Here is an 18233-nt window from a genome sequence, read left to right on the forward strand (position 1 = left end):
TGTTTTCAATGGGCCTGGTATAAAGTAGCCCATCACAACACAACCCAACCACTGACCCCAAGTCACCATATACTCAGTACTACACAGAATGCCACAATGCAATCAAATCAACTCATTCCATCATAAAGCACATTTCCAATCCACTCCTTGTGGAATGCTGCTTTCTAGGATATTTAACCATGAACATTTACCAATTTAAACATTCCTGCTTCTTAAATCTTAAGAACTTGAGTTACCAAACAACTTTCACTCTCTCTGATGCAACCTGTCTCACTAAGTCCATTATTTTGTGACTGTGCTTCAGTGAGATGCACACTAGACCAAGTGACTCCATAATCTGGGATGACTCTCCCAAGGCAATATTGAAGGAGTACCACGCCTTCAGAGGTGCCACCTCTTGGACGAGATATTAAATGCAGATGCTGTCTGCCCTCTCTGGAAGGCATGGAAGAACCTACAGTATGCCTACCATGCCTACATGGGATTACTTTGAAATAGAGAAGGCAAGTAACTCCTGATATTATTGGCAGTTGAGCCTGTAACTTCATACTGTCATGAGAAGATTTGACCGACAGGCATGCGCACTTATGGAAAAGAGAAAAGCAATTGCAACATTTCAACCCAACACACAGCCATAATTTCATGGGCAATAGGTCCCAGGAGGATTAGACCACCAGTCCCTCCTACCTTGTGCTGCTGCCATGTATCACCGGAGGTGATGTCTCTCCTTGCAAAGGGACACTTATCCTCAACCCCAAGTCTTCCTTCAGAGTCCAAAAGCTGTCAGAGAGTCTGGTCTGTCGCCAAGACAATGGGGGGAGCAGCAGAGTTCCTGATGAGCGCCTCTTAACTAGACCGAACGTGAGGGGCTGGCATGGTGTCAGCAGTTCAGGAGAGTCTCTGGGTTTCTAGAGAAGGAATGAGAGAAATAGAAAACTGGGATGAATTTGCAGCACAATAGTTTTGACAGGAGGGAAAATACTGGATGGAAATAAACTTTTTGAAACTTATTGACTTCAAATACACAAAGTGGTGTTTACAACCAATACAGAGAAACATACTCAAAGCACCATTAGCTCCAGGAATGTGCTCATTGCCGTCAAACAATCAGACAACTGGACCGGGCTTCCATTTAGCACCTTGCCCAATACACAGTGGGGCCCCTATCAACATAGTACTTGCTCAGGAAGAACCTGGAGTTATCGGCACCCAGCATCACCCTGGTGGGCTGAAAGGCGTGACCTAATGCACTGCAGATGAGGAAATTCTATCCACTGAAGCTGCAGGGAAGAGGAAGCAGGCCTGGGCACCAATGGTAAAGCATAGGAAGGGAACAGAGAATCCATGCCAGAGGTGAGTGGCATTGAGCAACTTCTTAGGGTGGTATGCTGCTGTTGCCTGCTGTTGCTGCTAATTGGTCTTGTTCAGGAAAGTTAGGGAGCTCGGACTGGATCATGAGGTCTCCAGGAGCCAAAATCAATCAAAGGTCTATCCCCAGGAGGAGATTCAATGCTATAGATCACAAGGTAAATGGAACGGCAATACATTTGGATACGCGTGCCTAATTTGACGCAGCAAGAGGATTAAAGGGTTCATAAAATCAATGACATCTTGACTTAGAAACACAAATCATTTAAAAAGATAGATTGCAAACATCAGCTGGGCAAATAAATCTTTACTTTCCTCAGATCTTTGTGGCAGATTGTGTGTGTCTGTGTGAGAGTGACGGAGAGTGACAGAGAGAGACAGAGACTTGTGAACACATGAACAGTGGTGAGGACAATCAAAATTTGCCACTGACAGTACTATCTTGAGTCTACACGTTGTCACTATCTAGATTCTAGACAGTGACAATACTTAAGAAATCTTAAGAGACAGTGAGAAAGAAAAAAATAATTGACAGGAGTGAGAAGAAAGGTTGTGATCTAAAAACAGGAGAAATAGGGAAAGAGAGAGAACAGGAGGAGGTGGGGCAGAGAGATCCTGAGATAGAGGAGAACTGCAAAAAGACCATAAGAAAGCTAGTGTTTTAACTGGAAAAGAAAGCAAACTCAATTTACAGCAGTTGTATTCTATCACCTTTACAAGTTACACCCTCCTCCCAGGCTCCCACTGACAACACACAAACACAGATGTTCCATCTCTAAAAGTGAGTGGAAGCCAAGGAGGAGGCTGGGCACTGAACTATCAGTCCTGTCTCTACAGTACAATCCATCATTCTCCATCTCCTCTTTCCTCCAGCATGACACCCTCACTCTCCAACTCCACAGTGCAACCCCGTCACTCTCCATCCCCACAGTACAACCCTGTCACTCTGCAACCCCACCCCCACAGTGCAACCCCGTCACTCTCCAACCCTCTCACAGTACAACCCCATCACTCTCCAACCCTCCCACAGTGCAACCCAGTCACTCTCCAACCACCCCCACAATGCAACCCTGTCACTCTGCAACCCCACCCCACAGTGCAACCCCGTCACTCTCCAACCCCCCACCACAGTGCAACCCCGTCACTCTCCAACCCCCCCCCCCACAGTGCAACCCCGTCACTCTCCAACCACCCCCACAATGCAGCCCTGTCACTCTGCAACCCCACCCCACAGTGCAACCCCGTCACTCTCCAACCCCCCCCCCACAGTGCAACCCCGTCACTCTCCAACCCCCCCCACAGTGCAACCCCGTCACTCTCCAACCCCCCCACGGTGCAACCCCGTCACTCTCCAACCCCCCCCCCCACAGTGCAACCCCGTCACTCTCCAACCCCCCCCACAGTGCAACCCCGTCACTCTCCAACCCCACCCCACAGTGCAACCCCGTCACTCTCCAACCCCCCACAGTGCAACCCTGTCACTCTCCAACCCCCCCCTACAGTGCAACCCCGTCACTCTCCAACCCCCCCCCCCACAGTGCAACCCCGTCACTCTCCAACCCCCCCTACGGTGCAACCCCGTCACTCTCCAGCCCTCCCACAGTGCAACCCAGTCACTCTCCAACCCTCCCACAATGCAACCCTGTCACTCTCCAACCCCACAGTGCAACCCAGTCACTCTCCAACCCCCCCACAGTGCAACCCTGTCACTCTCCATCCCCACAGTGCAACCCTGTCACTCGGCAACCCCCCCCCACAGTGCAACCCCGTCACTCTCCACCCCCACAGAGCAACCCCGTCACTCTCCAACCCTCTCACAGTACAACCCCGTCACTCTCCAACCCTCCCACAGTGCAACCCCATCACTCTCCAACCCCACAGTGCAACCCTGTCACTCTGCAACCCGACCCCCACAGTGCAACCCTGTCACTGTCCAACAACCCCCCCCCACAGTGCAATCCTGTCACTCTGCAACCCCACCCCCACAGTGCAACCCCATCACTCTCCAACAACCCCCCACAGTGCAACCCCGTCACTCTCCAACCCCCCCACAGTGCAACCCTGTCACTCTCCAACCCACCCCCACAGAGCAACCCCGTCACTCTCCAACCCTCTCACAGTACAACCCCGTCACTCTCCAACCCTCCCACAGTGCAACCCCGTCACTCTCCAACCCCACAGTGCAACCCTGTCACTCTCCAACAACCCCCCCCACAGTGCAACCCTGTCACTCTCCAACAACCCCCCCACAGTGCAACCCTGTCACTCTCCAACAACCCCCCCACAGTGCAACCCCGTCACTCTCCAACCCCACAGTGCAACCCTGTCACTCTCCAACCCTCCCACAGTGCAACCCCGTCACTCTCCAACCCCACAGTGCAACCCTGTCACTCTCTAACAACCCCCCCCCCACAGTGCAACCCTGTCACTCTCCAACCCCACAGTGCAACCCTGTCACTCTCCAACAACCCCCCACAGTGCAACCCCGTCACTCTCCAACCCCACAGTGCAACCCTGTCACTCTCCAACCCTCCCACAGTGCAACCCCGTCACTCTCCAACCCCACAGTGCAACCCCGTCACTCTCCAACAACCCCCCCCACAGTGCAACCCTGTCACTCTCCAACAACCCCCCACAGTGCAACCCCGTCACTCTCCAACCCCACAGTGCAACCCTGTCACTCTCCAACCCCCCCCACAGTGCAACCCCGTCACTCTCCAACCCTCCCACAGTGCAACCCCGTCACTCTCCAACCCTCCCACAGTGCAACCCCGTCACTCTCCAACCCCACAGTGCAACCCCGTCACTCTCCAACAACCCCCCCCCACAGTGCAACCCTGTCACTCTCCAACCCCACAGTGCAATCCTGTCACTCTCCAACAACCCTACAGTGCAACCCTGTCACTCTCCAACAACCCCCCCCACAGTGCAACCCTGTCACTCTCCAACAACCCCCCCCACAGTGCAACCCTGTCACTCTCCAACAACCCTACAGTGCAACCCTGTCACTCTCCAACAACCCCCTCCCACAGTGCAACCCTGTCACTCTCCAACAACCCCCTCCCACAGTGCAACCCCGTCACTCTCCAACCCTCTCACAGTACAACCCCGTCACTCTCCAACCCCCCCACAGTGCAACCCTGTCACTTTCCAACAACCCCCTCCCACAGTGCAACCCTGTCACTCTCCAACCCCACAGTGCAACCCTGTCACTCTCCAACCCTCTCACAGTGCAACCCTGTCACTCTCCAACAACCCCCCCCACAGTGCAACCCCGTCACTCTCCAACCCTCCCACAGTACAACCCTGTCACTCTCCAACAAGCCCCCCCCCACAGTGCAACCCCGTCACTCTCAAACCCTCCCCCCCACAGTGCAACCCTGTCACTCTCCAACCCCACAGTGCAACCCTATCACTCTCCAACAACCCCACAGTGCAACCCCGTCACTCTCCAACCCTCTCACAGTGCAACCTGTCACTCTCCAACAACCCCCCCCACTATGCAACCCCGTCACTCTCCAACCCTCCCACAGTGCAACCCTGTCACTCTCCAACATCCTCCCCCCCACAGTGCAACCCTGTCACTCTCCAACCCTCCCCCCCACAGTGCAACCCCATCACTCTCCAACACCCCTCCACAGTGCAACCCTGTCACTCTCCAACTCCCCCACAGTGCAACCCTGTCACTCTCCAACAACCTTCCCACAGTGCAACCCCATCACTCTCCAACCCTCTCACAGTGCAACCCTGTCACTCTCCAACAACCCCCCCCCACAGTGCAACTCTGTCACTCTCCAATCCTCCCACAGTGCAACTCTGTCACTCTCCAACCCTCCCACAGTGCAGCCCTGTCACTCTCCAACCCCACAGTGCAACCCCATCACTCTCCAACCCCCCCACAGTGCAACCCTGTCACTCTCCAACAACCCCCCCACAGTGCAGCCCTGTCAGTCTCCAACAAACCCGCCCCCACAGTGCAACCCTGTCACTCTCCAACAAACCCACCCCCACAGTGCAACCCCGTCACTCTCCAACCCCACAGTGCAACCCTATCACTCTCCAACAACCCCACAGTGCAACCCCGTCACTCTCCAACCCTCTCACAGTGCAACCTGTCACTCTCCAACAACCCCCCCCACTGTGCAACCCCGTCACTCTCCAACCCTCCCACAGTGCAACCCTGTCACTCTCCAACAACCTCCCCCCCACAGTGCAACCCTGTCACTCTCCAACCCTCCCCCCCACAGTGCAACCCCATCACTCTCCAACACCCCTCCACAGTGCAACCTGTCACTCTCCAACCCCCCCCCACAGTGCAACCCTGTCACTCTCCAACAACCTTCCCACAGTGCAACCCCATCACTCTCCAACCCTCTCACAGTGCAACCCTGTCACTCTCCAACAACCCCCCCCACAGTGCAACTCTGTCACTCTCCAACCCTCCCACAGTGCAGCCCTGTCACTCTCCAACCCCACAGTGCAACCCCATCACTCTCCAACCCCCCCACAGTGCAACCCTGTCACTCTCCAACAACCCCCCCACAGTGCAGCCCTGTCACTCTCCAACAAACCCGCCCCCACAGTGCAACCCTGTCACTCTCCAACAAACCCGCCCCCACAGTGCAACCCCGTCACTCTCCAACCCCACAGTGCAACCCCGTCACTCTCCAACACCCCTCCACAGTGCAACCCTGTCACTCTCCAACCCCCCACCCACAGTGCAACCCCGTCACTCTCCAACCCCCCCACAGTGCAACCCTGTCACTCTCCAACCCTCCCACAGTGCAACCCTGTCACTCTCCAACCCCCCACCCACAGTGCAACCCCGTCACTCTCCAACCCCACAGTGCAACCCCGTCACTCTCCAACACCCCTCCACAGTGCAACCCTGTCACTCTCCAACAACCCCCCCACAGTGCAGCCCTGTCACTCTCCAACCCCACAGTGCAACCCTGTCACTCTCCAACAACCCCACAGTGCAACCCCGTCACTCTCCAACAACCCCACAGTGCAACCCCATCACTCTCCAACCCTCTCACAGTGCAACCCTGTCACTCTCCAACAACCCCCCCCCACAGTGCAGCCCTGTCACTCTCCAACCCCACAGTGCAACCCTGTCACTCTCCAACAACCCCACAGTGCAACCCCGTCACTCTCCAACCCCCCCCCACAGTGCATCCCTGTCACTCTCCAACCCCCCCACAGTGCAACCCTGTCACTCTCCAACCCCCCCACAGTGCAACCCCGTCACTCTCCAACCCCCCCACAGTGCAACCCTGTCACTCTCCAACAACCCGCCCCACAGTGCAACCCCGTCACTCTCCAACCCTCCCACAGTGCAACCCTGTCACTCTCCAATCCCCCCCCCACAGTGCAACCCCATCACTCTCCAACAACCCCCCCCACAGTGCAACCCCGTCACTCTCCAACCCTCCCACAGTGCAACCCTGTCACTCTCCAACAACCCGCCCCACCCTGCAACCCCGTCACTCTCCAACCCTCCCACAGTGCAACTCTGTCATTCTCCAATCTCCCCCACAGTGCAACCCCATCACTCTCCAACAACCCCCCCCCACAGTGCAACCCCGTCACTCTCCAACCCTCCCACAGTGCAACCCTGTCACTCTCCATCTCCACAAACAACCCGCTGAATCTCCATCCCCTCTGTCCCACAGTATAAACCCAACTCTCCATCCCCAATCCCCAAAGTAGAACCCTCTCACTCTCCATTTTGACATACAACTCCCTCACTCTCCATCCCCAGTACCCACCGTAGAATCCCCTCACTCTCCATCTCCACATAAAACTCCATCAGTCTCTATCCCCTCCTCCCCACAGTGCAACTCTTTCCCTCTCCAATCCCAATCCCCACAGTAGAACCCCCTCACTCTTCATCTCCACATAAAACTCCATCACTCTCCATCCCCTCCTTCCCAAAGTATACTGTACTCTTCCCACTCTGGCATTCCAACCAGAACTCCAACTCTTCTGGGTCTTACTATTTGCTGATTGGTTGGTGAGTAACCTGGAATTCAATTCCTTTTACCAACTGGAATGAGCAGAAACTTCAGGGTCACACCACATCTGGGTAATTAGGAATAGAAAACACATTTGCAGAAGTTTAATCATTAACAGGAACTGACTCAACACAGGCAGACTGATTGAGCCTTGGAGCGAACCAGACTCCTACTGGGATCAGATGATTGCAAATTGATTGTTTTTCTTCTTTCATGGGTCCAGGACTTCACTGGTAATGCTGTCATTTATTGGCTTTCCCTAATTGCCCTTGAACTTGCGGAGATAGCTGAGAGTCAACCAGATTGGTGGTTTGTACTTGCCTCCAGGCCAGACTAGGTAATAATGACAGATCTTTTTCCTGAAGGATCATAGAACACCAACTTCTTGGCTATTGCAGTTAAATACATCTGAGATTAAAGCTGATTATTTGAGCTAAAATTCCCCGACTGTTCGATGGGATTCAAATTCCTACTTCTTGATTTGTGGTTCAGAGCCCAGGCTTTACATCCGGGGACTTAACTGCTGACAGAGCCCATTGATTCCTCTGTGATGGAGAACACTGCAGGTGCTAAAGCCCAATACTGCTAATTTGTCCCAAATAAGAGGAGGAAAGACATTCCTCATCTCTACATTCCTTGGTCAAAAACAGTTAGGTAGGGGAAGAAAGAGCAGAAAGTATTTCATAATAAAACAAATACTTTAAATGAAGCCACTTTTCCATAATAAGACAGCTAATTCGCAGACAAGATCCCAAAAACAACATTTTGTTCAATGGCCATTACATCTTACGTTTATTTCTAAAGAAATGTTGATTGGGTGGAGAGGGAAAACCGGACACATTTCTAATTCCTCAATATAACCCCCTTGAGGGTGACAGAAGGGAATATTGATGTGATGCCTTCTCTGGATGAACTGATCAGATTGCATTCACTATCTAGCCTCAGGAGTTAAGGAAGAATATTGGACAGATGGACAAAGGAAGGAAGGTGCTTTGCAAATCAATATCTTTGATAGACCTCACCTTTTGATAATTTCTATTTTAATCCATTTACAATTCAATTAACTCCTGAGAGAACCTGCAAGCAGGAAGAATAGATAACTCCTACAATATTTGAGATGACTCACATCTCTCAACAATTTGTCAAAAGAGGAAAGTGACCTCTTCCTATGTTCTGTGTGCCTAATCAAATCTATTTAGTTCCAAAATTAGGAAGAGTGATACATCATCTAAACACACAGCAATGAATCTGGACCAGTCACTGCTTAACAGTTATAAAAGGCAAAAAGATCTGGTGCTCTCTTAGGTATGATATTCCTGCTAATTTCCTCTTGCCTTCTTTTTATTTTAGATCTGATATTTCTAATTATCCATTAGCCAACCTCCCATCTTGAGTGCTTATCCAACACACTACAAGACACTGCCCCAACTCTGACCAAATCCAGTGTATCCAGTATCCAATGTGTTCACCGAGCTTCACTGGACCTTCATTCTCATCCTTGTTCCATATGCCTTCCTGACCTTGTCCCATTCCCAACCTCTGTCCTGGAGCCAGCTGCCATTACAAAGGAGGCATGGCATGCGCCTTTACTTTCTCAGAAGTTTGCACAGATTCACATGTCATCTAAAACTCTGACATACTTCTAACGATGCACAGAGGAGAGTATCCTGACTGGTTGCATCACAGCCCTGCTATAGAAACACAAAGGCCCAAGAATGGAAAGGCCTACAAAAAATAGTAGAGACAACCCAGTCCATCAGAGGCAGAGTCCTCCCCACCATTCAGACATTTACAAGGAGTGTTGCCCCAAGAAAGCAGCATCCACAAAGACCCTCGCCCTCCAGGCCACGCTCTCTTCTTGCTGCTGCCATCAGGTAGGAGGGACAGGAGCCACACCACCAGGTTCAGGAACATCAGGCTCCTGAACTTCACGCACCTCAACACTGAACTGATTCTGGAACCTACAGACTCATTTTCAAAGACTCTACTACTCATGTTCTCAGTATTATCTATCTATCTGTTTATTTATTTATCTATCTATATTTTGTTTGTTTGCTTATTTATTGTTGCTGTTTGCTTTTTGTATTTGTACAGTTTGTGTTCTCTTACACTCTCGTTGTCTGTTGGTCTTTGTTGGTGGCTTTTCATTGATCCTATTGTATTTCTTTGTTCTGCTTTTAATGCAAGCAAATGAATCTCGGGGTAGTATATGTTCATACTTCGATTGTAAATCTACTCTGTACTTTGAACTTTGTACAGCCCACAACTTCCTGAGGCAGCTTTGCTCCAATTCCACCCTTCATGCACCCCAACTTTAAATCACAGCTGGAGGCTCCTATATTTAGCTACTAATGCCCTAATTCGGGCAGGTGGGGCTCATCAGCCTTGGACGGCAGCCCGCCTAGGAGAAGGAAAACTCTGATTTTAATCCTCTGCTGCCTTGCTGCCATACCCACCCATGGGAAAGGCTTCAGGAGTAAACCCTGAGGAAGGAATCCGGAGCCAGGGTCCCCAAGGCAGTTTGATGTTGTTTACAACTTCACCCTGGCAACCTCTGCAACGACACTGGTGCCAAGCTGTATCGGAGTTTGCCCTTCCCTTGGACTACATCAGTGACGTGGAGAGGGGGACCCGTGGTATGGGCAACAGCCGGTTCTTCAAATCTTCCCACCCAGGCTTGCGCCCTGGAGAGGACACAGTCTACCAGAGGCACAAACCCATGATCTCCTGGGACCGACAGCTGCCTACTAATGCCCTAAACTCTGAAGTTTTACCATCCTCTACCCCCCATTTCCTTTAAGATGCTCTTAAGATGAAAAGGTGAGGAGAAGATGGCGGCACGACACAGCGTGCACAGCCGCTCCGGAATGATATCTGTATTTGTTAAGTAGAATACCGTGCACAATCCTGATTTGATGGAGGCAGACATGAGCAGCACAGAGGAACATCTGGAGAAACTTCTGAAATGCCCGCTTCGCTGCCGCTGCCACTGTGCGATTGAGAATCTCCGGAGACGAAGGCCCCAAATCCTCGGCTTTGCCTATTGCCTGTTGCCGGGGCCGGGGTCGAAGTGCTTGGCAGAGATGGTGCTCGGTGCTCGGAGTCGGACGGCTGGTTGGAGGCTCGAAGTTTTTGGACGGACTCAAGAGTCGGCTGTGGTCGGGTGCTTCCAGGGTGCTGCATCGGCAAGTTTGCGGCGCTGGAAGCTCATGGCAAGGAGAGTTTTCTTCCTTCTACCGTCTGCGTGAGATGATGGGACTTTCGAGAGACTTTGAGACTTTTTTTTACCATGCCCATGGTCTGTTCTTTATCAAATTATGGTATTGCTTTGCACTGTTGTAATTATATGTTATAATTATGTGGTTTTTGTCAGTTTTTCAGTCTTGGTCTGTCTTGTGTTTCTGTGATATCATACTGGAGGAACATTCTATCATTTCTTAATGCATGCATTACTAAATGACAATAAAGGAGGACTGCGTGTCCTCATAATCTAATCTAATCTCATAATCTTTCTTTATTTATTTAGCGATACAATGCAGAATCAGCCCTTCCAGCCTTTCAAGCCATGGCGCCCCAACAAGCCCCGACAAACACGATTAACCCTAACCGAACCACAGGACTATTTTCAACAACTAATTAACCTACCCAGTACATTTTTGGACTGTGGGAGGAAACCAGATGACCCGGAGGAAACCCACACATTTCACGGGGAGGACCTACAGAGACTCCTTAGAGAATGGCAGCAGAATTGAACTCGGGAACACCCCGAGCTGAAACAGTGTCATGCTAACGGCTACGCTACTGTGCTGCCCTCTTATAAACTCCCTCGTAGGTCAAAGAAAGGTTACGTGATTTAATCACTCTTTAAACAACATCCCTAGATCTTATGGTGCTCCTGCCATTGATTATAACACACAATCTTGTTGCTTTTGAATACAAGTTGCTACTGTCGAGGTTGGTCGCAGTCTGGTGAGAGAACAGTGGGTCACGTCGGACACCAAGTTGTCCCACATAGATATCCTCTCTGCACACTTTAAACAAGATCCGCACTAGCGATGGAAAAGCTTGCCGATGAACAGAAGGTCAGAGTGCACAGATTATTGCACATATGAAGCAATATATTGCTTGGTCACAGATTAATTATACTCCAAACCTCTGGGTGATGTCAGAAAAGGAAATGAAACAGATTCCCAGAAACTTGGTGGAAAATGGAAGTGGTGCCAAGAAATATCTCTGGCACGACACGACACTACACTGAAGGATGTTTTGCAGGATAAAAGCTGTGAAAACAACATGCACTCACACATTAGAAGACTTCCACCAAGTTGACAATTATAGGTTAGCGATTCTAGGACTGGGCTAACATCTGAGGTCACCAGTTGAAATACAGGGCATGATTAAAAATTGATAGTAGTGCCATAGGTGACCGACTTACCTCCTTTTAGGAAGCCAGCCTGTTAATCCATAACCAGTATTGAGTCCAGACCCCGAACTCTGAGCTTGATTCAACACCCTCACTCCAACTGGGAATTCGTCACCTCACTTCCTCATTTGTTTACCCACCTACGCATCAGTTTGCATTTGTCTTTGGCAGACCCTCACCATTTCTGGTCCTCCACTTCTTCTCACTCTCTCCACTCTCTGAGTTTGTTACCCTCCTGAGACGTTTCTCTCCACATGAAACCTCCAGCCTATTCCTACAGGGAGCCTCTCCACCCAAGCATTTCACAAACCTCGTTACTCCCATTATGTCAACGACACACAGGGATACGCTGCAGAACAGCCTCATATCCCAGTGATCTACCCACATGTAAATTTAAAACCCAACCTGAACTCAAGTGGACCAAACCCAAGTCAAACCCATCAGACCCAACGTCATAGGACATAAATCAGTTGGAAAGTTGGATTGGGGAACTGGCAGAGTATTTAATCCAGACAAGTACAAGGTAATGCATTGTGGGAAGCCACATAGGGGTACGACATATACAGAAAATGGGAGGGCAGTAAGGAATGATAATGACCTTGGATACCTTAGAGAAAGTCCATTGTTCCCCGAAAGTGGCAATGCGGGTCAATAGAGTTGTGATGAAGCCATATGGTGTGCTTGCAATATATAAAGTGAAGGGTTATAACTTGGGGCATAGAATATAAAAGTTGGGATGCTACATTGACAAATTACAAAACACTGGTAGAATGCATTTGGAGTATTATATTCAGTTTGGGTAGCCACACTCTAGATTCAAGATTGAAGATTGTTTATTGTCATTCTTCAGTACACAAGTGTAAAGGAGAATGAAATAATTGTTACTCTGGATCTGATACAGCATAAATAACACAAAAAAATAAATATAAAAGCAATCCTATAAAGTGCAATGTACAAGTAGCTGTTAGATACATAAAGTGATACTTGGTGATGTGAATGTACAATGTAGAGTGATGGTGGGGGTGTTAATAGGTGGATGCGTTCATCAGCTTGACAGTTTGGGGGAAGAACCTGTTATTGAGTCTAGTTGTCCTGGCATGGATGGAGTGAAGCCTCTTTTCTGATGGGAGTGGGAGAAACATTCCCTAAGCAGGGTGGGTGGGATCCTACAATGTGTTGCTGGCCTTTTCCCGGCACCTTTCAGTATATACGTCCTGGTGGCAGGTAGATTGGTACCAGTGATGCATTGGGCATCAGTATAAACTCAGTGACTACTTTATTCGGTACAGGAGGGACCTGCTAAAATGGCCACTGAATATATTTGCTACCCTCCAGTCTGTAACGATCTCTTTCAAAACTCTGGGATATAGATCATTCAACCATTGGGATCTATTGGTTTCTAGTCTCACCATTGCCTCCAGTATCCTTGCCTGAAATAATACTTATTGGCTTCAGTTCACCATTCTTGCCAGATCTTTGATTCTCTTATGACTCAGACAGGTCATTTGTGTCTTCTTTCATATGATCAAACACAGAGTAGTGCCTCTGACATTTCCATATTCCCCTTTATAATTAGTCCTACCTCTATTTTTAAGGGACAGATATTTACCCTGAGGAGTCTTCTTTCCATTCTCCTGCCCATCAGTCCATTTCCAGAACAAGGTTTCTCCCAGCCTGAGGGTTATTTGCATTTTTGTTTCTAGCTCCTCTCCTACCACCCTCCTCTCAACTCATCCTGCGCAGGAGACCTATCTGCTGGTATTTTTACCACAGTCTCTGAGCTTCTGTCTTTGCAAGCCCGTATTCCAGTTGTTAGTGTCCATCTCTGCTGAATCAGCTCAGGTGAAAAAAAATTACAAATTACCAGTGGGTACTGAAAGGGTTAAACTGCTCGATGCAGTGATGTGTTGCAGTGACGTTTCCCTGCTGGTTGAGGTGAAAGGGCACCGCTGAGTGGGCGGCCCAGAATGAGTGAAAAAGCTAATTAACAGACAAATCAATGGCCATGTGTCATGATATGGAGTATAAACACTTTCAACAATGCTAGGCATGACAGGCGGCTGAGAAAACTCATTAGCACACTGGCTAGTTAAACGAGCACATGCAAACTCCTGCATTCTGGAAATGACTGCCTGTGGCTGATTGGTTTCCACACCCATAGGGCTGCTGGTCTTATCCAGCCTCAAGGGGATAGACACCGTGGATTCAAAGCAACAAAACTACAGACAACTTTGAGTGGGCATGTGAACCGTGCTAACAGGCAAATTGATGATTCATGTCGTGAGGAAGGTGCAGGGAAGTGAAGTGTACCAGCAAATAGGGTGCTGTGTGCAGCCCTGCAAAGATATTTACAGGGGCTTGTCCAGGAGTGAAAGTGGTGACGCTTAAGTTTCCGCTCCACCTGCTCCAGAAATTATTCTCTCTGCAAGTGTCAGATTATGAGGCCATTTGGCCCTTCAATCCTGTACATGTAGTCTATTAAACAACCACTACTTGCATTTCAGATTATTGGGACTCAACTCCTTCCTGCCATGAGAAATGTTGAATGGAACCATCTCACTGAATGAGAAGAGGGCATTTAGTTTCCTGACTCAGTACGGTCATTAGTTGACCTAATCTGTGCAAATTTATTTGCCAACCTATGATTCGTTACAATATGGAAGATGCTTCGCAAACATCAAAGATTGGTTACAAGTATGGTCATGGCAGGTGGTCAAGGTCAGAACAATGGGCTAGGATAGCTGGAAGTGAGATCTGAGATGAAGACAATGGTTGATCACCCAGTCAAAAATTACAACTCTAGGCCACAATAAGGAGTGAGAGAGGGGTCAATGTCTGGATGTAAATACAGCAGATCCAGATAGAAAACACCAGAGGGCAGAAGGGTTGTCAGGAAGTTCAGAGATACAGCAGGGTGGGAAGAAAGTGTCTGGCCAGGGTGGGAGATACAATGGAGAATGAATGTCATGGTTAAGGCTTCAAGGTAAATGACTGTGCTCAATTCACACTTTCTCCTTCGTTCATTTCACTTTTTCTAGTCTTCCCCCTTCCCTTAATTGTCCTTCTCTCTCTTCATATCTCTTCTCTTCACCTTTCCCAATCCTTCCAGGAAAAAAAGAAGACAATGACAAAGAGAAGGAGGGGGAGAGGGAGAGGGAGAGAGAGACAGAGAGAGAGGGTAGGAGACAAACAGGAGAAGGAAGAAAGGGGATGTGGGAGATTGTGTGATAGAGAAAGGAATGACAGAGAAAGCAATATGGGAAATATGTTGAATGAAATAGAGAGAGAATTATAATTCTCACTCACACTACTTCCGACAGTGGCTTACAGTAATGATTTTGGTGTTACCAATTACATGTCCTCACAAACAATCCATCATTTCTAGGCTCATTCTCCTTTTAACTTACACCATCAGGGGGAGTGGGGGGGGTGGGGGGAGAGAACGTCGACTCGGACCATGAGAGGCCTGTGTCGGGCATTTTCATGCCTTACAAGGTGCAAATTGGAAGTCTGTGTGGGGCGCCACTCCTCGCACAGACTAGAGCAATGTGTGATTAGGTGCCTTGCTCAAGGACACAACACATGCCACAGCTGAGGCTCAAACCGGCGACCTTGAGATCACTAGACGAACGCCTTAACCACTTGGCCATGTGCCCAACACTTATCAAACCTTTTAATACTTTCATCTCTCCTGTCATAGACTCCTCCCATGTTATCCAAATCCACAAAATTTCTAACTTTTTTTCAAGTCTGATCTAAGTCCATAGACCTGAAAAGGTTTTCTGTCTGGAAACGGGCACAAAATGCTGGAAGGCAGTTTCTTCTGCCTTCCTATCCAGTTCTGATGAAGCCTCTCAGCCTGAGACTTTGACTGTTCATTTCCCTCTGTAGATGCTGCCTGACCTGCTGAGTTCCTCCAGCAGTTTGTGTGTGTTCCTCACCAGCTCCAGCATCTTCAGATTCTCTTGTGCTTATGATTTTCTCCCTGCCTCACACACTGCCAGCTCCCGCATTTTCCATTTTTGTATTATATGCGGTGGAATTGCAGATTCCGTACTGAGTGGCCCAATAGACTTAAGTGGTGAATGAAGATTTTCTGTGCTTTTTTGTCTATGATCTGAAGCAGTGAATCCCAGTATTTGTAATGGAAAGTGAAGCTTATACGTAAAATAGCAGCTAGCAGCCTGACACACTGCACCCCCATTCCCCACCACCGCCACCAACAATCAATGCCTGGTGACATCATGAGCTACTCCCTTTAAGAAACTGAGATTAACCTGGAAATTCCTACTCATCTAAATTGCCTTAACAATATTAAAACTACACAGATATTCCTGCAGCCAGGTAACCTTTCCCCTAAACAAGAGGGTCATGCACATCAGATTGGGAACTAGTGATCAGAAACAATCCCTTCCTGTGGTGACCCTGACTCCCAATCTTCCCCACACAGGCAGCTACAGCGACTGGAGGAATTTTCAGCTCTGAAAGTTCAAGACCCTATTCCCAGCACCTACACATCCAGAAGGAAATTCTGAATTCTACTACCAAAGGTGCATTATACTACTGAGGGGTGGGGTGGGACATCTTTCTGTTTAATCAAGGGATTGCCTCTGTCTCTCCTTGTCCAAATCTTTACTAGATACAAAGGAGCTGTAAAGATCAAAAGTAACTTGGGTAAGTATTCTGGATTCCTCCTAGGCTATTGAGATTGAACTCAACAGAAGCAGTGGGAAACATGTATCGCACTGAAAAAGGATCCAGTGCTTTCCCGGGGTACATGACGAATAAACTCTTCATATACCAGACGCATGGTGGAAACCCGCATCAAGAAGCACAGAAGGTGTATCCGTTTGGGTTACCCAGAGAAATCGGCAGAAGCAGAACATTGCATTTGCAGTGGCTGTAGGATTGACTTCAATGGCGCAAAACTACTGTACTATGCCAATGGGTTTGGGACTCCCTGGTGAAAGAAGCCATTGAAATAAAACTGGAGGAAAAGAACTTTAACAAAGACCAAAAGTCTCACTCTAAGTAAGAGCCGGAATTCGATTGTAAACAAGGTGGGACAGCGGGAACCTGATTGGATGAGGACTAACCAATCAGGAGGGATGGATAACAGGGATATAAATACCACCAGACTAGACATGCCTAAGTCTCCTGCCTGATGAAGATAGCAGAGTTTGTCAACAAAACATCGGATAATATAATACCTGTGTCCGGCTGGAAGCCCAAGAAGAGTTTAATTGTCATATATCTTACTATTGGTTTGTGTGCCCTGTTATCACTCTGGTCTTATTCATTCCGATGAATTTTTCAAACAGTTTGATGCACACAATGAATCATTGGCACCAGAGGTCAATGAGAGATGGATATGATTGGATCCTTGTTTGGGCGAGGGTTCAAGGAGTAAAGGTCACTTAATGTCATACACATGATGTGACTGGACGAGGGCACAGACTGAATAGTCTCCTCCGAGTGGGAAACAGGATTTTGATTGATGAAAGGTCAAAATAGAACAAAGGGATTTCCCATGTGAGACTCCAAGAGATCTGTCTTGGCTGCAAAACTTCAATGTTAGTTTTTTTTCTGGGATAGAGGAAATGAGGTTTAAGTGAGAGGGAAACGATTTATAAGGGGCCTGAGAGATGTCTTTCATAAAGAGAATTGTGGGTATGTGGAATGAGCTGCCAGAGGAAATGGTAGTGATGGGTACAATTATAATGTTTAAAAACCAATTGGACAGATAAATGGAAAGGAAAGATTTAGACTTCAGATTAACATGGATGAGTTGGGCAAAGGGGCCTGTTCCTGTGTTTAAAAACACTGTGATTAATCTTCAAGTTCTTAAGCAATCACATGGGTAATGGGAATACCTGTTGACATCATGATTCTAAAACCTCTGGAAATTTTCAAAATAAACATTTTGCTTACATCCCCCCTTAACTATTGAAAATACCACAGTTCTTGTGTCTCAGAAAAGCTGAAGCTGAAAAGATGGTAAAGGATAGAGCGGGAAATAGATCGGATGTAATTATGAGAAAAGGCAGATGGAGTTGAACCCTACAAAATGTAAGTGCTACACTTTGGGAGATCAATTGTAGCAAGACAGTACGACGTTAATGGCAATATCCTTAATAGTATTGATGTGCTGACAGATCTTAAGCTCCAAGTCCATAGCTCCCTGACAGTGACTATATGCATTGGTTGGGTGATGGGGAGGCACGTGGTATGCTTTACTTTACTGGCTGAGGAATTGAGTTCGGGAGTCAGAAAGTTATGCTGCAGCTTTATAGAGTTCTGGCTGGGCCACATCTGCTGCACTTCATTTGATTCTGATCACCCCATTGTAGGGGGGTGTTAAGGATTTGGAGAGGATGCAGGATGAGATTTACCAGATGGCACCTGGACTATGAGGCATGTTCTGT

The 18233-nt window shown here is 48.5% G+C and overlaps 1 protein-coding gene across 4 annotated transcripts in view; it reads right to left on the bottom strand.

The window, feature by feature from the left end:
• Positions 1–18233, bottom strand: part of LOC134337366 (3',5'-cyclic-AMP phosphodiesterase 4C-like) — a 285269-nt gene that overhangs the window by 221833 nt on the left and 45203 nt on the right. For all 4 annotated transcript variants that reach the window (XM_063032307.1, XM_063032306.1, XM_063032308.1 and 1 more), the window contains one exon: positions 688–908. In XM_063032307.1, the coding sequence (XP_062888377.1) occupies positions 688–908 (221 nt within the window). The remainder of the gene's footprint in view (positions 1–687; positions 909–18233) is intronic.

Source organism: Mobula hypostoma, chromosome 24 (assembly GCF_963921235.1).
Source record: "Mobula hypostoma chromosome 24, sMobHyp1.1, whole genome shotgun sequence".
Taxonomy (NCBI): domain Eukaryota; kingdom Metazoa; phylum Chordata; class Chondrichthyes; order Myliobatiformes; family Myliobatidae; genus Mobula; species Mobula hypostoma.